Below are 19,707 nucleotides of genomic sequence, written 5' to 3'. Positions count from 1 at the left end.
TGGCAACTGGTAGGATGGAGTTGGTATTAGCTGAGGTAGGGAATACCCTAAGTGGCACAGTTTCTAAGGAGAAAGCAAGAGTTCGCTTTTGGGCATACAGTCAGCCCTGCACATCTGCAGGTTCTGCAATGAATTCAACCAATCTTGGATAAAAAATATTTGGGGGAGGAAAAAAATCCCAGAAAGCTCCCCCAAAAAACACAGCTTGAAATTGCTTCATATTGGCAGCTCTTTATAGCATTTACATTATTAGGTATTATAAGAAAGTTAGAGATGATTTAAAGTAGAGGCATTGTGGTAGTTCCGTTCGTGGCTCAGCAGTTAACAAACCCGACTAGGATCCATGAGGATGCGGGTTAGATCCCTGGCCTCACTCAGTGGATTAAGGATCCAGTATTGCCATGCGCTGTGGTGTAGGTCGAAGGTGTGGCTCGGATCCTGTGTTGCTCTGGCTGTGGCGTACGTAGGCCGGTAGCTGTAGCTCCGATTGGACCCCTAGCTTGGGAACTCGCATATGCCTCAAGTGCAGCCCAAAGAAATAAATAAAAATTAAAAAAATAAAAAATATAAAGTACAGGCTTTGAACTCTACAGATATTGTGTTTTTCACAAACTGGGGGTTTGTGGCATCCCTGCGTTGAGCAAGCCTATTGGTGCCATTTTTCCAACAGCATTTGCTCACTTCATGTGTCACATTTTGGTAATTCTTACAATATTTCAAACTTGTTCATTATTATTATATTACAGTGATCAGTGATATTTGCATTACTATTGCCAAAAGACCTGCTGAAGGCTCAGATGATGATTAGCATTTTTGGGCAATAAATTTTTTTTTCTTTTTATGGCCACACCTATACATGGAAGTTCCCAGGCCAGGGATCAAATGCAGTCCATGGTTGCAACCTACGCATAGCTGTAGCAATGCTGGATCCTCAACCTGCTGTACCACAGCAGAAACTCTGCAATAAAGTATTTTTAAATTAAGATAATGTACATTTTTTTTTTTTAGACATAATGCTATTGCACATTTAATAGACCATAGTGTGGTGTAAACATAACTCTTGTATGCACTGGGAACCCAACACATCCATGTACTGTGCTTTATTGTGGTTTGGGACTGAACTGGCAATATCTCTGAGGTGTGCCTGTCTACAGGAGGGTGTGCGTAGGTTATATGCAAATACTGTGCCATTTTATATAAGGGACTTGAGCATCCTTAGATTTGGTTAACCTTGTGGGGTCCTGAAACCAGTCCCCCGCAGATATTGAGAAATGACTGTTCTAAGTTTTGCGATGTCTAATAATAGACATCCTGGTAGAGATGTCAGTTAAGCAATTAGTGTAGGAATGTGGAATTCAGCAGTTTGGGCTAGAGATAGAAATTTGGGACTCAGTTGTATTTATGGTATTTGAAGCCATGAGACTAGATGAAATCACCGGGGGGATTGAGTGTAGATATAAAAAAGGTCCCAGGACTAAAACCTAGACACGGCAAGATTAAGAGATATGGGAGAAGGAGAACTAAGTCCAAAAAGGAGTGGGTAAGCAAGGCAGGAAAACCAGGATAGAGAGTGCAGTGTTTTGGAATCCAAGAGAAGTGTTGGAGTAAGGGGAAGAGTGATTGACTGTGTCAGATGCTGCTAATAGTTAAGGAAGATGGGCACTGAAAAGTGACTGATGGATTTAGCCACTTAGAGGCCATGGGTGACTTTGAGCAGTTTTAGTAGGATGGTGAAGGCAAAAACTTGATTGGAATTCGGAGTTCCCTTCGCGGCACAGTGGAAACAAACCCATCTAGGAACCTTGAAGTTGTGGGCTCACTCCCTGGGCTCACTGAGTGGGTCAAGGATCTGGTGCTGCCGTGAGCTGGGGTGTAGGTCGAAGACATGGCTCGGATCCTATGTTGCTGTGGCTGTGGTGTAGACCGGCAGCTGTAGCTTCAATTCGACCCCTAGCCTGGGAACCTCCATATGCTGCAGGTGTGGCCCTAAAAATTAAAAAATTTAAAAAAAAATTTAAAAAACTTTATTGGAATGGGTTTAAAAGAGTGGTCCTAGGTATTGGTTACATGATTGTATTCTCTTTATTATAAGCCATTGAGCAAATACTACATTTGTGATTTTTGTGCTTTTCTCTGTGTTAATATTTTAATAAAAATTTTTAGAAATGGAATGGGAGGCCTGTCTCTAATGCCAGTGACTACAGATAACTCTTTAGAAGGATTTATCTGTATAGGAGAGCGGAGAAATAGACAGTAGCTACAGGGGGAGCAGGACCAACAGAGGGACTTTTTAACGATTAGACAGATGATGGCATGTTTACACGCTGATGGGAATGCTCCAGTTAAGGAGAGATTAATCACACAGGAGATAAGAAAGTTTCTGGAACAATATCCTTGAGTAAATTAGAAAATATGGACACAGGTGCATGTTGAAGTGAGAATTGTTCTCTTCTGATTGTTTCAGGTTTGTTTTTTTTGTTTTTGTTTTTGTTTTTTTCCCCCAGGGAAGTAGGCAGGAGATATGAAATTATAGTTTAGGACATAGCAAGAGAATTAAGGCCTATTTATTTTAGGTAAAAACCCAGTTAACATGAACAAGTGTTGGTGTTTTTCCTCCAGTCATGCTGAACTATAGTAGGACAGGTATGGAAAAGGTGGAAAGATTGCTTAGTCAGTAACCAGAGGTAGAGGTTTTCCAATTGAGTGTGAAGATTAAGAGGAGGGCAAGGAAATTGAAGGCATATGCAAAGGTGTGATTAGAGTCATTGATCATGGAAATTAAACTGGGTAAAGAAAGAAGAGAGAACAGGAGGGGAGAGAAGGATGACGAATAGTATTGTGGATCTCAATGGTCAGAGGATTGTTGGAGTAGGATACTAAAAGGAGGCAGCTGGACTGGAAAGAGGAAGTCCCAGAGAGACTTTGGAACTTAGATTATTGAGGGATATTGGTAATGGATAGTTGGGGATATGACCATGGGTGTAGCTGAGGTTGAATGGAGGTTGCTCTCATGAAACTGAGAAGCCAGGGTGTTGAAGTCATGAAGAATTAAGACTAGTATTGGAGAAAATGACAAAGACCCAGAAGCTAAAAATCACTGAGAAATGAAGAGGATTAACCTGCTTGCTGGTTGATAGATGACATGGCAATATATGGGTGCCAGAGTCAGAAGACATGAGAGTCAGAGCTGAAGGCTTTTAAGGAGGGAGGAGGGGAAACTTTCTGAGATTGGCAGTGGGGGGCCTGGAGTACCACCTCTAGGCCCAGTGGTATGAGGATGGTGGCAGACAAAGCTGTATCTGTTGGAGAGGGCCTAGGGAGTCCTCGTCCTCAGGGCATATCTAGACAAATGGAAGATACTTGTGGTTTGCTGATATTAGGCTCTGAGATCAAGAAATCATGGTGTAAGTGTTGAGGAATGGAGGAGTAGTGGGAGTTGGGTACAAATTGGGGAGCATGCACGGTGTTATGGAGATTAGCGTATGGGTTATGAAGGATAACCTTGAGTGTGGGGCTTGTTGCAGTGACTGATGGAAATAAAGGGCAGAGTGTTCGTAGTCCTGCCTGACTGAAGTTAGGTAGTGCTTGTGAGGCTGAGTGTTAGGAGGTAATGAGGAGTATTGTCGAGGGCTCCCTCTTTGGTCCTCGCTAGATGGAGATGTAGAGGACCTGTGGCTCCTAGTTGACCCCTGCCAGGAGAGGGGGTGGCTTTCCTCCTAGTACAGGGCTGCTGCCTCCTGCTGAATGAGGATAGCAGGCTAGTTCAATTCTAATTTTTAGGTAGAAAATACAGGTTAAACCTTTCTGTTGTGTTTATACGTAACTCTCTATCTGGTCCCAGGGTAATGGCATTATAGCTTTCTTTAAAAGCTATGAACTTACTGGGTAAAGGACCTTTATATAATGACATCCCAACAAGTTAAAATGTATGTTTTATGTATGTACTATGTCAGTGTCTTTTTTAATAGTTATCAATAAATATCCCAACTAGCTGAATACCAGAGCTTAAAAAAATGACAAATATTTTTTGTCCTTAGTTGGTGCTTCTCGTGCAGCTGTTGATGCTGGCTTTGTTCCCAATGACATGCAAGTTGGACAGACAGGAAAAATAGTAGCACCTGTAAGTACTGCAATAAAATGTGTTATGCAAAATCTATGGGGATAAGAATTGTATGTGTTTGTGGAACGATCATTTCAGTGATGTATGTCCTATTCAGTGTACCTAAGCAGTTAGCCGTTACCGTGGTGAATGTATCCTTCTCAACAGGTCTGTGGATTTCTTGGCCTTAGTAAAATGCATAGCAGTTCTTAAGTTCAGCATTGTTTTTCAGATTTTTTTTTAAAGCAGTAGAATACTTCGTCTAATTCATGTCACAACTAAATATGAAATTGGGGGTTTCCATTGTAGCTCAGTGGTAATAACCCAAGTAGTATCCATGAGGACACAGATTCGATCCTTGGCCTCACTCAGTAGCTTCAGGATCTGGCATTGCCATGAGCTGTGGCATAGGTGGCAGATGTGGCTCAGGTCCCCCATTGCTGTGGCTGTGGTATAGGCTGGCAGCTGCAGCTCTGATTCAACTCCTAGCCTGGAAACTTCCATATGCTGCAGGTGCAGCCCTAAAAAGACCAAAAAAAAAAAAGAGAGATAGAAGCAGCATTTTTTATTATTAAATGGGTTTTATAAGTTCACATTAACATTTACCATAAATCCAGTACGTTACAAAAATCTATCAGTAAAAATGATGAATCTGTATTAATGCAGAATCTCAAAATTGGGAACTGTGAATGACAGTCATCTCTTCTTAAACGCTTAGTTTATTTCTGTAATGTCTGATTGCATGAAATTCAGAAGATTTTTTTTTTTTTTTGTCTTTTTAGGGCCCCACCTGAGGCATGTGGAGGTTCCCAGGCTAGGGGTCTAATGGGAGCTGTAGCCACAGGCCTACACCCACAGCCACAGCAACCCAGGATCCAAGCCACGTCTGTGACCTACACCACAGCTCACGGCAGCACCAGATCCTTGACCCACTCAGTGAGGCCAGGGATCCAACCCACAACCTCATGATTCCTAGTTGGATTCGTTTCCACTGCGCCACGACGGGAACTCCCAGAAGATTCTTATCTGTGCAGGTAAGTGATACTAGACTTCAGTTAAAACTATCCAAAACTTAGAAAGGGAATGCTTTGGTTTCACAGTTGAATCACTAACTATATCTAATGATTGTGCTCATTTCCTAGGTGTTTGTAGTGAATAGAACTTTTAGCCAGTTTGTCTTTAATGTGTGGAGGAAAATGAGTTTTATAGATGTCAAAGTGGTATTTTTCTTAAATGTATTTCAAAACAAGATATTAAATCATATACATTTCAAAAAATCTCATCTTAGTGCCCTATTTTATCGGATATTCATTCTAAATTTTGAAATACTCAAAATGTTTGTCTTGTCTTTGAAGTCTGTTTTAAAGCATGTTCAATAGTTTTCCCATTTTACTTTATTTTTATGGCTGCCCCCATGGCATTTGGAAGTTCCTGGGCCAGGGAGTGAGTCCGAGCTGCAGTCGGATTTGTCAATCACTGAGTCCAGCATTGGTAATGCTGGATCTTTTAACCCATTGTGCTGGGCCGGTGATTGAACCCATGCCTTCACAGTGACCTCAGCTGCTTTTGCCAATTTTAAAAATGTGCTTTTTGTCTTTTTATTGCCTTTTTTTTTTTTTTTGGTCTTTTCTGGGGTTGCTCCTGCAGCACACAGAGTTTCCCAGGCTAGGGGTCTAATCAGAGCTATAGCCACCGGCCTGCACCACAGCCACAGCAACGTAGGATCTGAGCCATGTCTGCGACCTACACCACAGCTCACGGCAACGCCAGATCCTTAACCCATTGAGCAAGGCCAGGGATCGAACCTGCAACCTCATGGTTTCTAGTCAGATTTGTTAACCACTGAGCCACGACAGGAACTCTTTTTTATTGCTTCTTTATTCATTTTCTTTTGATGAGGAGAAATTTTTATTTTTATTTTATTTTTTTGTCTTGGGCTGCTCCCACAGCACATGGAGGTTACCAGGCTAGGGGTCGAATCAGAGCTATAGCCACTGGCCTTTGCCAGAGCCATAGCAACAAGGGATCTGAGCCGCATCTGCAACCCACACCACAGCTCACGGCAACGCTGGATCCCTAACCCACTGAGCACGACCAGGGATCTAACCTACAACCTCATGGTTCCCAGTCGGATTTGTCAATCACTGAGCCACGACGGGAACTCCAAAATTTTTAATTTTTAATAAGATCTAATGTATTGATGGTTAATACATTTTGTGTTATTCAACTTCTTTGAAGTCAGATAAGATTTCAAATGGCATAATTTTGTTGTTTTTTTATGGTGGAGTAGTATTCATTGTGTATATGTACCACATCTTCTTAATCCATTCATTTGTCAATGGACATTTAGGTTGTTTCCATGTCTTGGCTATTGTGACTAGTGCTGCACTGAACATAGGGGTACATGTATCTTCTTCAGTGAAAGTTTTGTCTGGGATATATGCCCACGAGTGGGATTGCTGGATCATACAATAGTTCTGTATTTAGTTTTCTGAGGTATCTCCATACTGTTTTCCATAGTGGTTGTATAAAACTTTTTTGAGATGCTCAAGTTTACAGAAAACTTTTGAGTAAAAACCTTTATTTTTATGGAGACTTTGAGAGTAAGTTGCTGAAATGATTCCCCATCATCTTCAAGTATGTAGGATATTCACCTATAAAACAATACAACTTTTTAAAATCAGAACATTCACATCAATACATCAATACTGTCTAATCATCAGACCCTGTTCAGGTTTTGCCAGTTGTCCCAATATGTCCTTTACAGCAAAAGGATGTAGTTCCTTTCACGTGTCGCATACAGTTGTCATGTTATCCTTGTATCTTAGACAGTTCCTATCTGACTTCAATGACCTTGACATTTTTGAAAATTATAGGAGAGCTAGTTTGTAGAATGAAATGTCCCTCAAGTTGGATTTGTTTGCTGTCTCTTCACCATTTGTTTTAGGTTATACGTACATCTTTGACAGGAATATCATTAAAGTGATAGCTCATCCTGTCAGATGGTACACAGTTTCATTGTATCTAATTAGATTTTCACTTTGACCATTTGATTAAGGTGATAGCTGTCAAACTTCTCTACTGTAAAGTTATTTTTCCATTTGTAATTGATAAATGTTGTGAGAAGGTACTTTGAAATGTAAATATTGCAGTTCTCCTCAAACTTGTAACTTATTCCTTTATGTTTATTTATAAGTGAATATTAAATAAATATTCATGTATTTATAATAGGACTTATGGTTCCTCTTTTATTCAGTGGGTGAAAATCTGTTATTTTTATTGATGTACAAATTGTTCCACCTTTGGCCAGTGAGTAACCCTTCAGGGTGGCTTTTGTGTCTTTTCAACATGTTCCCATCATTCTTTGGGCCCTTTTATACTTACAGAATAAGATGGTCCAAGCTTTTTGTACTTTGCCTCCCTCAGCCCTGGCATCATCTTTTAGGTTCCTTTTAGTGAATAATAGTTATGAAGCTGACATCTGGATATTAATTCCATTCATTGCTGTTTGGATGTTGCTGTTCCTAGGACCCCTCAGTGAAGAAAGCTAGTGAATGTGTGTAACCATGTGTATTCATAGGCAGATACACACATATGTGTTTATATTATTTATATACACATATAAACACATTTGTATTGTTTCAATATCAGTTTATATATATTGAAAACCATGAGTTTACAGTGATGGCACCAATTCCAGACCATTACCATAGGGTCAGTTCTAGTTCTTTCCCTTTCCCTGTTTGCCTTTCCCTGACAGTGAAAAACTTGGACCATGCCAATACCCTACCCTGCACAAATGACCTCCTTACCCTACTCAGGCTCCCACACCCTGCGCTGAACATTCAGCCCGGCTAGATAGATACTCTTCCCACCTTGCTTGGACTCTGACACACACACACCCCCTTCCCCCGCCATTCTGGCTCATCTCTTCCCAAAGGTGTTGGACAATTTTGTATTCCCACCAACTATATATTCGGGTTCCACTTGTGCCTCATTTTCACCAGTATTTGGCATTTTAGCTGTTCAGGTGTGTTTGTAGTGTACCTTGTTGTGATTTTAATGTGCATTTCCCTGATATCCATGATGATGAACACTACCATTCAAATATCTTCCTTATGAAGTGTCTGTTGAAATCTTTGACCCTTTTTTTTTTTTAATTTATCTTCTTTTCTTTCTTTCTTTCTTTTTTTTTTTTTTTGGCTTTTCTAGGGCCACTCCCGTGGCATATGGAGGTTCCCAGGCTAGGGGTCCAATCAGAGCTGTAGCCGCCGACCTACACCAGAGCCACAGCAACGCGGGATCCGAGCCGCGTCTGCAACCTACACCACAGCTCACGGCAACGCCAGATCCTTAACCCACTGAGCAAGGGCAGGGACCAAACCCGCAACCTCATGGTTCCTAGTCGGATTCATTAACCACTGCACCATGATGGGAACGCCCCTTTGACCCTTTTTTAATTGAATTACCTATCTTTTTGTTATGGAGTTGTAGAAGTTTTTTTGTTTTTTCTCTTTAATCTATTCTAGATATGAGTTTCTTGTCAGATATGTTTTGCAAATATTTTCTCCCAATCTGTGGCTTTCCTATTTATTTTAATGGCATCAAGTTGAGAAACTTCCCTTTTGTCCCAGTTTGCTAAGAGTTGTTATCATTAACTTGTTGGATTTTGTCAAATATTTTCTGCATGTTTTGAGATGATCATGGTTTTTCCACTCTATTCCGTTAATGTGATTAATTACATTATTTAGTTTTTTAAATGTTAAACTGCCTTAAATTACTGTGATAAAAACAACTCTACCTGACTGATCATGATATGTTAATCTGTTTTAATATATTGATGACTTTGACTAATATTTTGTTAAGGGTTTATCAAAATAATCTAGAATCCACTCCCCTGACCAATGTCTTTGTCTAATTTTGGTATCAGCATTTATAATGGTTTCATAAATGAGTTGAAAGATATCCTCTGCTGCTGAATGAGTTTGTATAAGATTGTTTTGTATGTGTGTTTTCTTAAATGTTTGATGGAACTCACCAGTGAAGCCATCTGAGCTTGGAGTTTTCTTTGTTGGAGTGTTTGACAATTAACTCAATTTCTGTAATAGATTTAGGGCCATTCAGATTTTCTGTTTTATTTTCAGTCTGCTTTGCTAATGGTATATTTCAAGAAATTGGTCCAGTTCTAAGTTATCAAATATATTGGATAAAATTGTTTATAATCTTGCCCCATTTTCCTTTCATTTTTTGTAAAGTCTGTAGAGAGAGCTCTTCTTAAATTTAATAATTTTATAATTTGTGTTTTCTTTTTTGTTCCTCTTTGTTTCTCATTTCTTCATCAGTCAAGCTAGTTTTTAACATTAAAAAATCTTTTTAATGATCTTTGTAAAATAACAGCTTTATTGATACATAATTTGTATACCATACAGTTTACCAAATTATTTAATCTGGTGGCTTTTGGTATATTCAGAGTTGTACAGCCATTGTCTCAGTCAGCTTTAGAACATTTTCATCGCTTCCAATAGAAATTGCACAACTGTTTTCTTTCCAAATCAGCCATAGTAGGCAGGTACCAATTTACTCTCTGTCTATATAGATTTGCCTATTTTACATTTCGTATAAGTGGAATCATAGAATATGTGCTCTTTTATGATCAAGTTTTTTTTTTTAATTTAACATAGTGTTTTCAAGGTTATCCATGTTGTATTTTTCCTTTTTATTGCCAAATAGTATTCCATTATATGGATATAGCACATTTTATGCATCAATTTGTCACCTGATCGACATTTGGGTTGTTTTTACTTTTTTGGCTATTATGAAAAATGCCAATATGAACACTCATGTACAGGTTTTTCTATGGACATGTTTTCATTTCTCTTGGATATATACCCAGGAGTAGAATTGCTGTTTCATGTAGTAATTTTATGTTTTAATATTTTGTGGAACTGCCAAGCTCTTCCAGAGCAGCTATACCAACAACAAACCAACTCTTAGCTTTGCTAATTTTTTTTATTGAATTCTTTTTGTTGGTTTTTGCTCTTCATTTCCTTCCTCTAATTATTGAGTTTGCCTTCCTCTTAAGGCAGAACTTTGCTTCATTAATTTTGTATTTACTTGTTTTTAAATGTGAATAGTACAGATAGAAATTTCTGTCTAAGCATTGCTTTGGATGAATCCCAGTAATTTTAATGTATTTTCATCATTCATTAAAAATTTTCTAATTTAGAAAATTTTAAATGTTAATTTCTATATTTTGTGGGTTTTTTTTTCCTAGATAGCTCTCTCTTACTGGTTCCTAATTTACTTTTGGTGGACATGTCTTTAATATTTCAGTATTAAAATTCATTGAGACTTATTTTATGGCCTATCAGATGTTCTGTTGTGAGTATACCATGTACACTTGAAAAGAATATATATTCTGCCATTAGACACTGCAGGAATAAAGATTAGTGAACTCAAAGCTATGGCAACAGAAACTGTCCAAAATGAAACACAGAAAGAAAAATGTAAAAACACAGGAAGAAAAATGGATAGGGCTTGGTGAGCTGTGGGACAACTTTAGAAGGCCTAATATGTCTGTAAGTAGAATAGAAAAACTCTTGATTATAATGGCTAGAAAACTTCCTAATTTGATGAAAACTGTGAACCCACAGATCCTGGAAGCTCAACAAACTCCAAGAACAGGAAACAGGAAGGAAACTACAAGGCACAGAATAGTCAAATTGTTTAAAGAGTGATAAAAAAAATTTTTTTTTTTTTTCCCCCAAAAGGAAGTGATTTTATTTTTGGTTCCTTTGCATTGGAGGGAGAACCAACTAATTTGAAAGAGTCCATAATTTAACCAACAACAGATCTCCTTACTGCATTTCCCATTGAAACTTAATAAGGATTAGTTTCCAGATTCACTGACGTTTTTCTCCAGTTAATGATCAGCATGCACCTTTTATTACCTTAAATGAAAATAAAATGAAGACCCGAAATCTCATGATCAAGAATTGATTTCTGACGAGTTCCCATTGTGGTGCAGTAGAAACAAATGTAACTAGGAACCATGAGGTTGCAGATTCGATCCCTGGCCTTGCTCAGTGGGTTAGGGATCTGGCGATGCCATGAGCTGTGGTGTAAGTCGCAGACACAGCTTGGTTCTGGTGTGGCTGTGGCATAGGCTGGACAGCAACAGCTCTGATTAGACCCCTAGCCTCGGAACCTCCATATGCTGTGGGTGCGGCTCTTAAAAAAAAAAAAAATGCAGTCAGAGAAAAGTATAAATGAACTCAATGTTCCAATCAAAAAGCAGTGATTATTGGAGATAAGAAAAGCAAGACCTAACTTATATGCTTCCTATAAGAAATACATTTTAGGTTAATGGAGTGCTCTTGGAATGGATTTACAATGAGATCCTGCTGTGTAGCATTGAGAACTATGTCTAGATACTTACATCACAACACAATGGGAGGAAAAAGTATGTATACATGTATGTGTAACTTGGTCCCCATGCTGTACAGAGGAAAAAAATATATATGTATATAAAGAAAAAAATACATTTTAGATAGGAAAAGATACACTATACAAATAGTAACCATAAGAAATCTGCAGTGTCTTTATTAATATAAATTAAGCAAACGTCAAGACAATAAGTACTGCCAAAGATAATGAAGGCCGTAACATAATGATGAAAAGACTGATTGATCTGAAAGACAGAACAATCATGAATGTGTACAGTTTCAAAATACATCAAGCAAAATCTGACAGAATTAAAGTGAATAAATAAATCCATAATCATAGTTGGAGATTTTTGACACCTCCCAGTAGTTGATAGAATAACTAGATCAGCAATTTCGTAAGAACCTAAAAGACCTAGACCAGGGAACAGCAAACTATCTAAGTCACGTAGCAAATATTTTTGGTTTCATTTGTCATAGAGTCTCCGTTTATCTACTTAACTCTTCTGTTGTAGAGCAGAAGCAGTCGTAGACTTATAAGTAAATGAATGAGTTGTATTCCCTTAAAACTTTATGTACAAAAACATGTGACAGTCCAGATTTGGCCTATTGACCTAACATTTATAGAACACTATGCCAGATTTTTTTCCTCTGCTTTTATTCTAGGAGTCCAGTTACACATATTTTAAATATCTCTATATTCTTTCAAAGGTTACCTAGGTTCTGTTAATTCTTTTTCATCTTGTTCCCCTCTGTTCTTCATACTGAATTTTATTTTTTTATTTTTTTGCTTTTTAGGGCCGCACACACGGCATATGGCCTCAAACCTTAAACTTTTTTTTTTTTTCGTATTGAATAATTTTTATTGGTTTATCTTCAAGGTTATGACTCTTCTATAATTTCGAATATGCTGTTAAACCCATCCAGGAAATTTCTTATTTTGTATTTTTTAGTTCTAGGTTTGCATTTGGTTCTAAAAAAAGAGTTTTCATTTCTCTGCTGAGATTTCTGATCTGTTCAGTTATTATAAGAGATCTTTATAACCTTGACCATAGTTATAATAGCTGCTTTTAAGTCCTTGTGTACTAATTCCGAATTCTTGGCTATTTCGGAGCAGTTGGCCTTCGATTGTATTTTCACATTTTCCTTGTTTCACTGTGTAGTATAGTGGTTCTGAAATTTTTGTCTTAGGGCTCCTTTTAAGATTTATTAAGGGCTCTCAAAGAGCTTTGGTTCATATGAGTCGTATCTGTTGATATTAGTTGTGTTAGATTCAAGCTGAGAAATTTTTAAAATATTCCTTTGAAAATAACACCATCGATTTTAATATGAATAACATTTTAGTGAAAATAACTATATTCAATAACAAAGATTTAATAAGATTGATGTTCTTTTTATTTACCTTTAAATGAAGTATAATTGGTTTATGATGTTTTAATTTCTGCTGTACAGCAAAATGATTCAGTTATATATACATTCTTTTTAATCTTTTGTCATTATGACTTATCTCAAGATGTTGAATATAGTTCCCTGTGCTATACAGTAGGACCTTGTTGTTTATCCATTCTCTCTCTCTAGTTTGCATTTGCTAACCCCAAACTCCCTCTATCCTTTCCCCATCCCCTCCCACCTTGGCAACCTCAAGTCTCTTTTCTATGTTTGTTTCATAGATATACTTATTTGTGTCATACTTTATATTCCACATGTGATAGCGTACAGTGTTTGTCATTCTCTTTCTGACTTATTTCATTGGTATAAGAATCTCTAGTTGTGTCCATGTTGCTGCAAATGGCATTATTTTATTCTTTTTTATGACTGAGTGGTATTCCCTTGTATATGTACCACATCTTCTTAATCAATTCCTCTGTTGATGGGCATTTTAAGTTGTTTCCATGTCTTGGCTATTATGAATAGTGTTGCTGTAAACACTAGAGGGCATATATATATAGTTTTTAGTTGTAGTTTTGTCCTGATATGTGCCCAAGAGTGGGATTGCGGGGTCATGTGGCAACTCTAGTTTTTTGAGGAACCTTCATACTGTTTCCCATAGTGGCTGCACCAACTTACATTTCTACAACAGTGTAGGAGGGTTCTTTTTTCTCCAAACCCTCTTCAGCTTTTGTTGTTTGTGGACTTTTTAATGATGGCCATTCTGACTGGTGTTAGGTGATATCTCATTGTAGTTTTAATTTGCATTTCTCTAATAATTAGCCACGTTGAGCATCTTTTCATTGCCTGTTAACCATCTGTATGTCTTTGGAGAAATGTCTATTTAGGTCTTCTGCCCATTTTTTTGATTGGATTGCTTTTTTGTTGTTGAGTTGTATGAGCTGTTTGTATGTTTTGGAAATTAAGCCCTTGTTAGTCACTTCACTTGCAGATATTTTCTGCCAATCTGTGTTGTCTTTTTATTTTGCATATGGTTTCCTTTTCTGTGTAAAAGCTTGTAAGTTTGATTAGGTCCCCTTTGTTTATTTTTCTTTCCTTTTGTTTTTATTTCTATTGCCTTGGGAGACTGACCTAAGAAAATATTGGTATGATTTACATCTGGGTTTTGCTTATGTTATCTTCTAGGAGTGTTGTGGTGTTGTGTCTTATATTTAAGTCTTTAAGTCATTTTGATTTTATTTATGTGTATGTTGTGAGGGTGTGTTCTAACTTCATTGGTTTACATGCAGCTGTCCAACTTTCCCAACACTACTTGCTGAAGATATTGTCTTTTTCCCATTGTATATTCTTGCCTCCTTTTTTGAAGATTAATTGGCTGTAGGCATGTGGGTTTATTTCTGGACCCTCCATTCTGTTTCACTGATCCATGTTTTGTTTTGTCGAGTACCATAATGTTTTGATTACTTTATCTTTGTAGTATAGTCTGAAATCTGAGAGGGTTATGCCTCTTGCTTTGTTCATTTTCCTCGGAATTGCTTTGGCAATTCTGAGTCTTTTATGGTTCCATGTAAACTTTAGGATTATTTATTTGGTTCCGAGAAAAATGTCATGGGTAATTTGATAGGGATCACATTAAATCTATAGATTGCTTTGGGTAGTATGGCCATATAACAATATTAATTCTTGGGGAGTTTCTGTTGTGGCATAGCAGAGATGCATCCGACTAGGAACCATGAGGTTGCAGGTTCGCTCCCTGGCCTCGATCGGTGGGTTGGGCATCCAGTGTTGCCGTGAGCTGTGGTATAGGTCGCAGACGCGGCTCAGATCCCATGTTGCTGTGGCTGTGGTATAGGCTGGTGGCTGCAGCTTCTATTAGACCCCTGGCCTGGGAACCTCCATGTGCCTCAAGTGCAGCCCTAAAAAGACAAAAAAAAAAAAAAATTAAATCTTCCAAAGACCATGGTGTATTTTTCCATTTATTTGAATCATCTTTGGTTTCCTTTATTAATGTTTTATAGTTCTCAGTATATGTCTTTGACCTCCTTGGTCAGGTTTATTCTTAAGTGTTTTTGTTTTTTTTTTTTTCCTATGGGATTTTTAAAGTTTTTTTTCACTTTTTTTTACATTTCCTGTCTCATGTTTCATTTGTTAGTCTAAAGAACTGCAGCTGATTTCTGTTCAATAATCTTGTATCCTTCTAACTTGATGAATTCATTTATCAGTTCTAATAGTTTTTGTATGGAGTCTTTAGGGTTTTCTATATATAGTTTCATGTCATCTGCATATAATGATAGTTTTACCTCTTCCCTTCCAATCTGGATGCCTTTTATTTCTTGCCTGATTGCATTGGCTAGGACTTCCAATATTATGCTGAATAGAAGTGGTGAGGATGGGCATCCTTGTCTTGTTCCAGATTTTAGCAGGAAGGCTTTCAGTTTTTCACCATGTTATATTGTCTATGGGTTTGTCATATCAATAGCTTTTAGTATGTTGAGATAGGTTCCCTCTATACCCACTCTGGTAAGAATTTTTTCATGAATGGATGTTGAATTTTATCAAATGCTTTTTCTGCATCTGTTGAGATGATCATGTGGTTTTTCTCTTTTCTTTTGTTGATGTACTGTATCATACTGATTGATTTAAGTATGGTGAACCATCTTTGTGAACTTGGAATGAATCCAGTGTGGTTGTGGTGTATGATCTCTTTTATGTGTTGGATTCAGTTTGCTAATATTTTGCTGAGAATTTTTGCGTCTGTGTTCATCAACGATATTGGGAGTTCCTATTGTGTGTGGTTCAGTGGGTTAAGAATAAGAACCCAACATACTGTTTTTTTTTCTTTTTTCTTTTTTTTTTCTGCTTTTTAGGGCCATACCTGCAGCATATGGAGGCTCCCAGGCTGGGGGTCAAATCAGAGCTGTAGCTGCAGGCCTAGCCACAGCAACAGCAACTTGGGATCAGAGCCTGGTCTTAGACCTACGCCACAGCTCATGGCAACACCGGATCCTTAACCCTCTGAGTGAGGCCAGGGATGATCCTGCGTCCTCATGGATGCTAGTCAGGTGTGTTAACTGCTGAGCCATGACGGGAACTCCTTTTTTTTTGTTGTTCATACTCTTAAGTTCCATTGGTCTGTTTTGCATTTCAGACATTCTTTTATCATCCTATAACATTTAGAAAATAAGCTTTAGTGAATTTTTTAGGTCTTTCAAATGTTGACACATTTTATCAATGTCAAAACAATCCATTTATCCCTGTCAGTTCTCATCTTGTTAGAAGGATCTTTACAGCTCGTATTCATGGATACAAGGTTTTTAGAGTTCTGATTATTACTTAAAAGCTGAAATTTTTGTCCTTGGCAGTAAAAACTTTCAGTGGTTTTCTCAGAATTGACAGGCTCACCTCATTCATTTTCAATAAAATGTTTGCCAAAACTCCAAATATCTATCAGTTGTTCTCTGAAGGGAAGGTGATGATCCATGAGAAAATGGCTAGTTCACATGGTAACTGAAACCATCACACAAGTGATTTTTCTCAAGACAATCATTGTCATTTCGTAGGCCGTGAAAGTACTTTGTATACTTCATGATTTTTCACCCAGAATACCAAAAGGATGTGTACTCAAATGTCAAGATCTAATAAAACTAATAATTTTTACTGCTCTATCAATGACATTTGTAACTGAAACCAGGTTTTCTTTTTCTTTTTAACTGTGAGTATGTGGCCATGAAGAACACAGCGACAACTAGTACAGTTTGATGCAATTGTCTTGAGTAATGCTGAGACAGCAGCAGTTTTATTGCTCTACCTACTGTTATTTTTATATCATCAGTGCAACAAATGCAGTTTTTCCAGGATCAGCCATGAGATTCAAAAAAGTTATTTAACACTTTGACAAGTTATTTTCAGCACCACTTTTGTTTGCTGCCAAGCATTCACATAAAGGAATTCTTCAGTGAGTAGTTGGAATTGATACAGGACAAATACAGTTAAAACACAAAATCCATATACATAGATTTGTCTGTTAGGCAAAAGTAACCTTTTCACAGATGATATATTAACTTAGTACTCATGTTTACAGTTTTATTGTAACTTACTAATATTTTAAATAAAATTTTAATAAAATTTTTTATTCAGCAAGTTACCATATCATTGGAATGTGGCAGTGTCATAGTTTTTTCTACTGATTTTTCATCTAGCAGGCATTTAGCAGGATCACTTTTATTAGTCTTTCAGAAACTATGCTTCTCTAGCCAATGAGATATGATAACTTAAGTCATATGATGCTTCAGTGACTTTTTCTTTTCTGGTTTGAAAAACTCAACCATTTTTGACTTTTAAACTGATCACATCGATGTTATTTAGAAACAAGACATTCAATTTTCCTCTAAACTGAAATATTTTCAAAATGGACATCACTTCTGTTCCAAAAGACACAGTAACGCAAATTATTAGCATCTGTGAAGCCAAGAGAAAGATAACTTTCATATTTTTACTTATTAAATTTTACACAATATTTTTTTAGAGTAGATTCTTCTTTTCCATAAGTTCGAGAACTCTATTACTAGTTTCATCTTTTTTTTTTTGTCTTCTTGCCTTTTCTTGGGCCACTCCTGCAGCATATGGAGGTTCCCAGGCTAGGGGTTGAATCGGAGCTGTAGCCACTGGCCTACGCCAGAGCCACAGCAATGCAGGATCCGAGCCGCGTCTGCAACCTACACCACAGCTCACGGCAACGGCAACGCCAGATCCTTTAACCCGCTGAGCAAGGCCAGGGATTGAACCCGCAACCTCATGGTTCCTAGTCGGATTCGTTAACCACTGTGCCACTACGGGAGCTCCTATCAGCGTCTTTTTTGATGTAGATGTTGTAGCTGTGGGTTGTGAAAGTGAGTCTTCTGTGTTTTCGTGTACAGTAGTAAAATCTGAAATAATAACTTTAGACAAAATTTTTTAAATTTCCCCCCAAATTTTAAGTGTTATTACCATATAAAACAACAATGTATACTTTGTATTGTGTTTACTTGTAGGTACAGGGAGGTCTTTAGGATTTCAAATATCAATGGACAATAAGGATCTCAAATATTACTGGCCAATGAGATTAACAGAAATTATAGCAGCCCAAGCTACTGTACTAAGAACAAACGGAGTTACTCTCTCTAAACATACATATTTATATGTAAGATTTGCTGCTTTAGACATTTTTAGGAAACACAAATATACAAATGCATACCTTCTACTAGTTATCAGAGTGACGATTTCTTCCAAAAGTCATGTAGTGACTGGAAAACTCTGCTATATGATTGTGACAGAATAAAAGAGAAAGGGACAAATAACATTGTAGTATTTATTATTATGAAAATATTTTGACCTTGCAGAGCCTGAGAGGGTCCTGGGGCTTCCAGGGATGTATAGATCATATTTTGAGACTCACTGGCCTAGTATTTTGGATCATATTATATACATTGAATAATATGTGTAGAGGTTATGGATTCTGTTATATTTCTGTTGAGAACATTATTTTTTTACTTTAGTAGACAGTTAACTTGCCTGAACCCGAACCCCAAATTCTTTTCTCTTTCAGCCTAACCAGTGGCTTAGAGGCCACTTTGCACATGTCTGATGCAGAGGTCAGCCAGAACTTTGAGTAGAGTGTATATGCAGAGGTTGTGGTTCTCTTGGAATTTTTTCCTTACCTTCCAACTAATGTTGCAGCTGCAAATCCTGTCTTCGTTTCCTCCACTAATAAGACTGCAAGTTTTTTTTTTGTTTTTTGTTTTTTGTTTTTTGTTTTTTGTTTTTTATCAAAGTGGCTGCTTTCTGATTAGCTCTTATCCCTCTTGTGGGAAATCTGCCAATGTCCCAAGAGAAAAAGTAGAGGGGTGTGGTGAGCTCTTATTGTGCCTGCCTCCCCTGCAGATTTCTGGCTTCTCAAGTGCTTCCCGTCTTGGTTGATCTCCAATGTATTTAAACAGTTACTGTCTATGTTTTATCCAGGCTTCACAGTTTTTCTCCGCAAGAGGGGGTTAGTCTGATACAAACTGTTCTCTCAGAGCCATAAGCAGGAGTCCTGAGGCCTAGAATTGAGTGCATTACCTGTGCTCTGACTAGTTCAGAGTTGGATTATTATCTTCCTAAGTAATAAGTTAATTAATGCTACTTAATGTTGCATTAGATTCTTGGCAGCCAGATCCCACTGTTGGCATTTGTTACACTTGTAGACATTCAAAATCTTTGTCTTCTCCTTCCTCCACATTTTATTGCCTGCTATGAAACCATGTCTCCCTTGTCTCGTAATAGTGCAGTTTCTTTGTGTTTAAAGCTGAACAAAATACTTTGATTTATCTTTATTAAATTTGGGGGTCTGTCTTGTTTACCATTGAAACCTCTTGAATCTTTTAAAGCTTTATTTTTTTCCTTTCCATTCATATTCCTTTTAACTTTGTTATTTGAAGACCTTAACATTTTATTTTGTTGCATGTTATATTTTTGCAATAGCAATGAAAAACATCATCCTGGTTCTCTCTGATGATAAATAGTAAGAAGGTCCCTATTTCTTCAAGTAAGAGGATGCATAAAGGCAATTCTGTTGTCTTCACAAAATAATTTTCCTTTTTTTTTTTTTTTTAAGGGCCACACCTGTGGTATGTGGAAGTTCCCAGGTTAGGGATCAAATTGGAGCTGCAGCTTCCTGCCTACAACACAGCTACAGCAACATGGGTCCCAAGCCGCATCTGCAGCCTACCCCACAGGTCACGGCAATGCCAGATCCTTAAC

General features: G+C 37.5%; 1 protein-coding gene across 2 annotated transcripts in view; it reads left to right on the top strand.

Annotated features, from left to right (window-relative positions):
• ETFA (electron transfer flavoprotein subunit alpha) overlaps positions 1–19,707 on the top strand; it is an 88,502-nt gene that overhangs the window by 26,888 nt on the left and 41,907 nt on the right. Inside the window, exons 9-10 of one of the 2 annotated variants that reach the window (XM_047795480.1) lie at positions 4,038–4,120; positions 4,882–4,912. In XM_047795480.1, the coding sequence (XP_047651436.1) occupies positions 4,038–4,120; positions 4,882–4,893 (95 nt within the window). In that variant the 3' untranslated portion in view covers positions 4,894–4,912. Of the gene's footprint in view, positions 1–4,037; positions 4,121–4,881; positions 4,913–19,707 lie in introns of those variants that run through there. The other variant, XM_047795479.1, reaches the window with a different exon arrangement.

Source organism: Phacochoerus africanus, chromosome 9 (assembly GCF_016906955.1).
Source record: "Phacochoerus africanus isolate WHEZ1 chromosome 9, ROS_Pafr_v1, whole genome shotgun sequence".
In the NCBI taxonomy this organism is placed as follows: Eukaryota; Metazoa; Chordata; class Mammalia; order Artiodactyla; family Suidae; genus Phacochoerus; species Phacochoerus africanus.
This window is presented reverse-complemented; position numbering and strand designations above follow the sequence as displayed.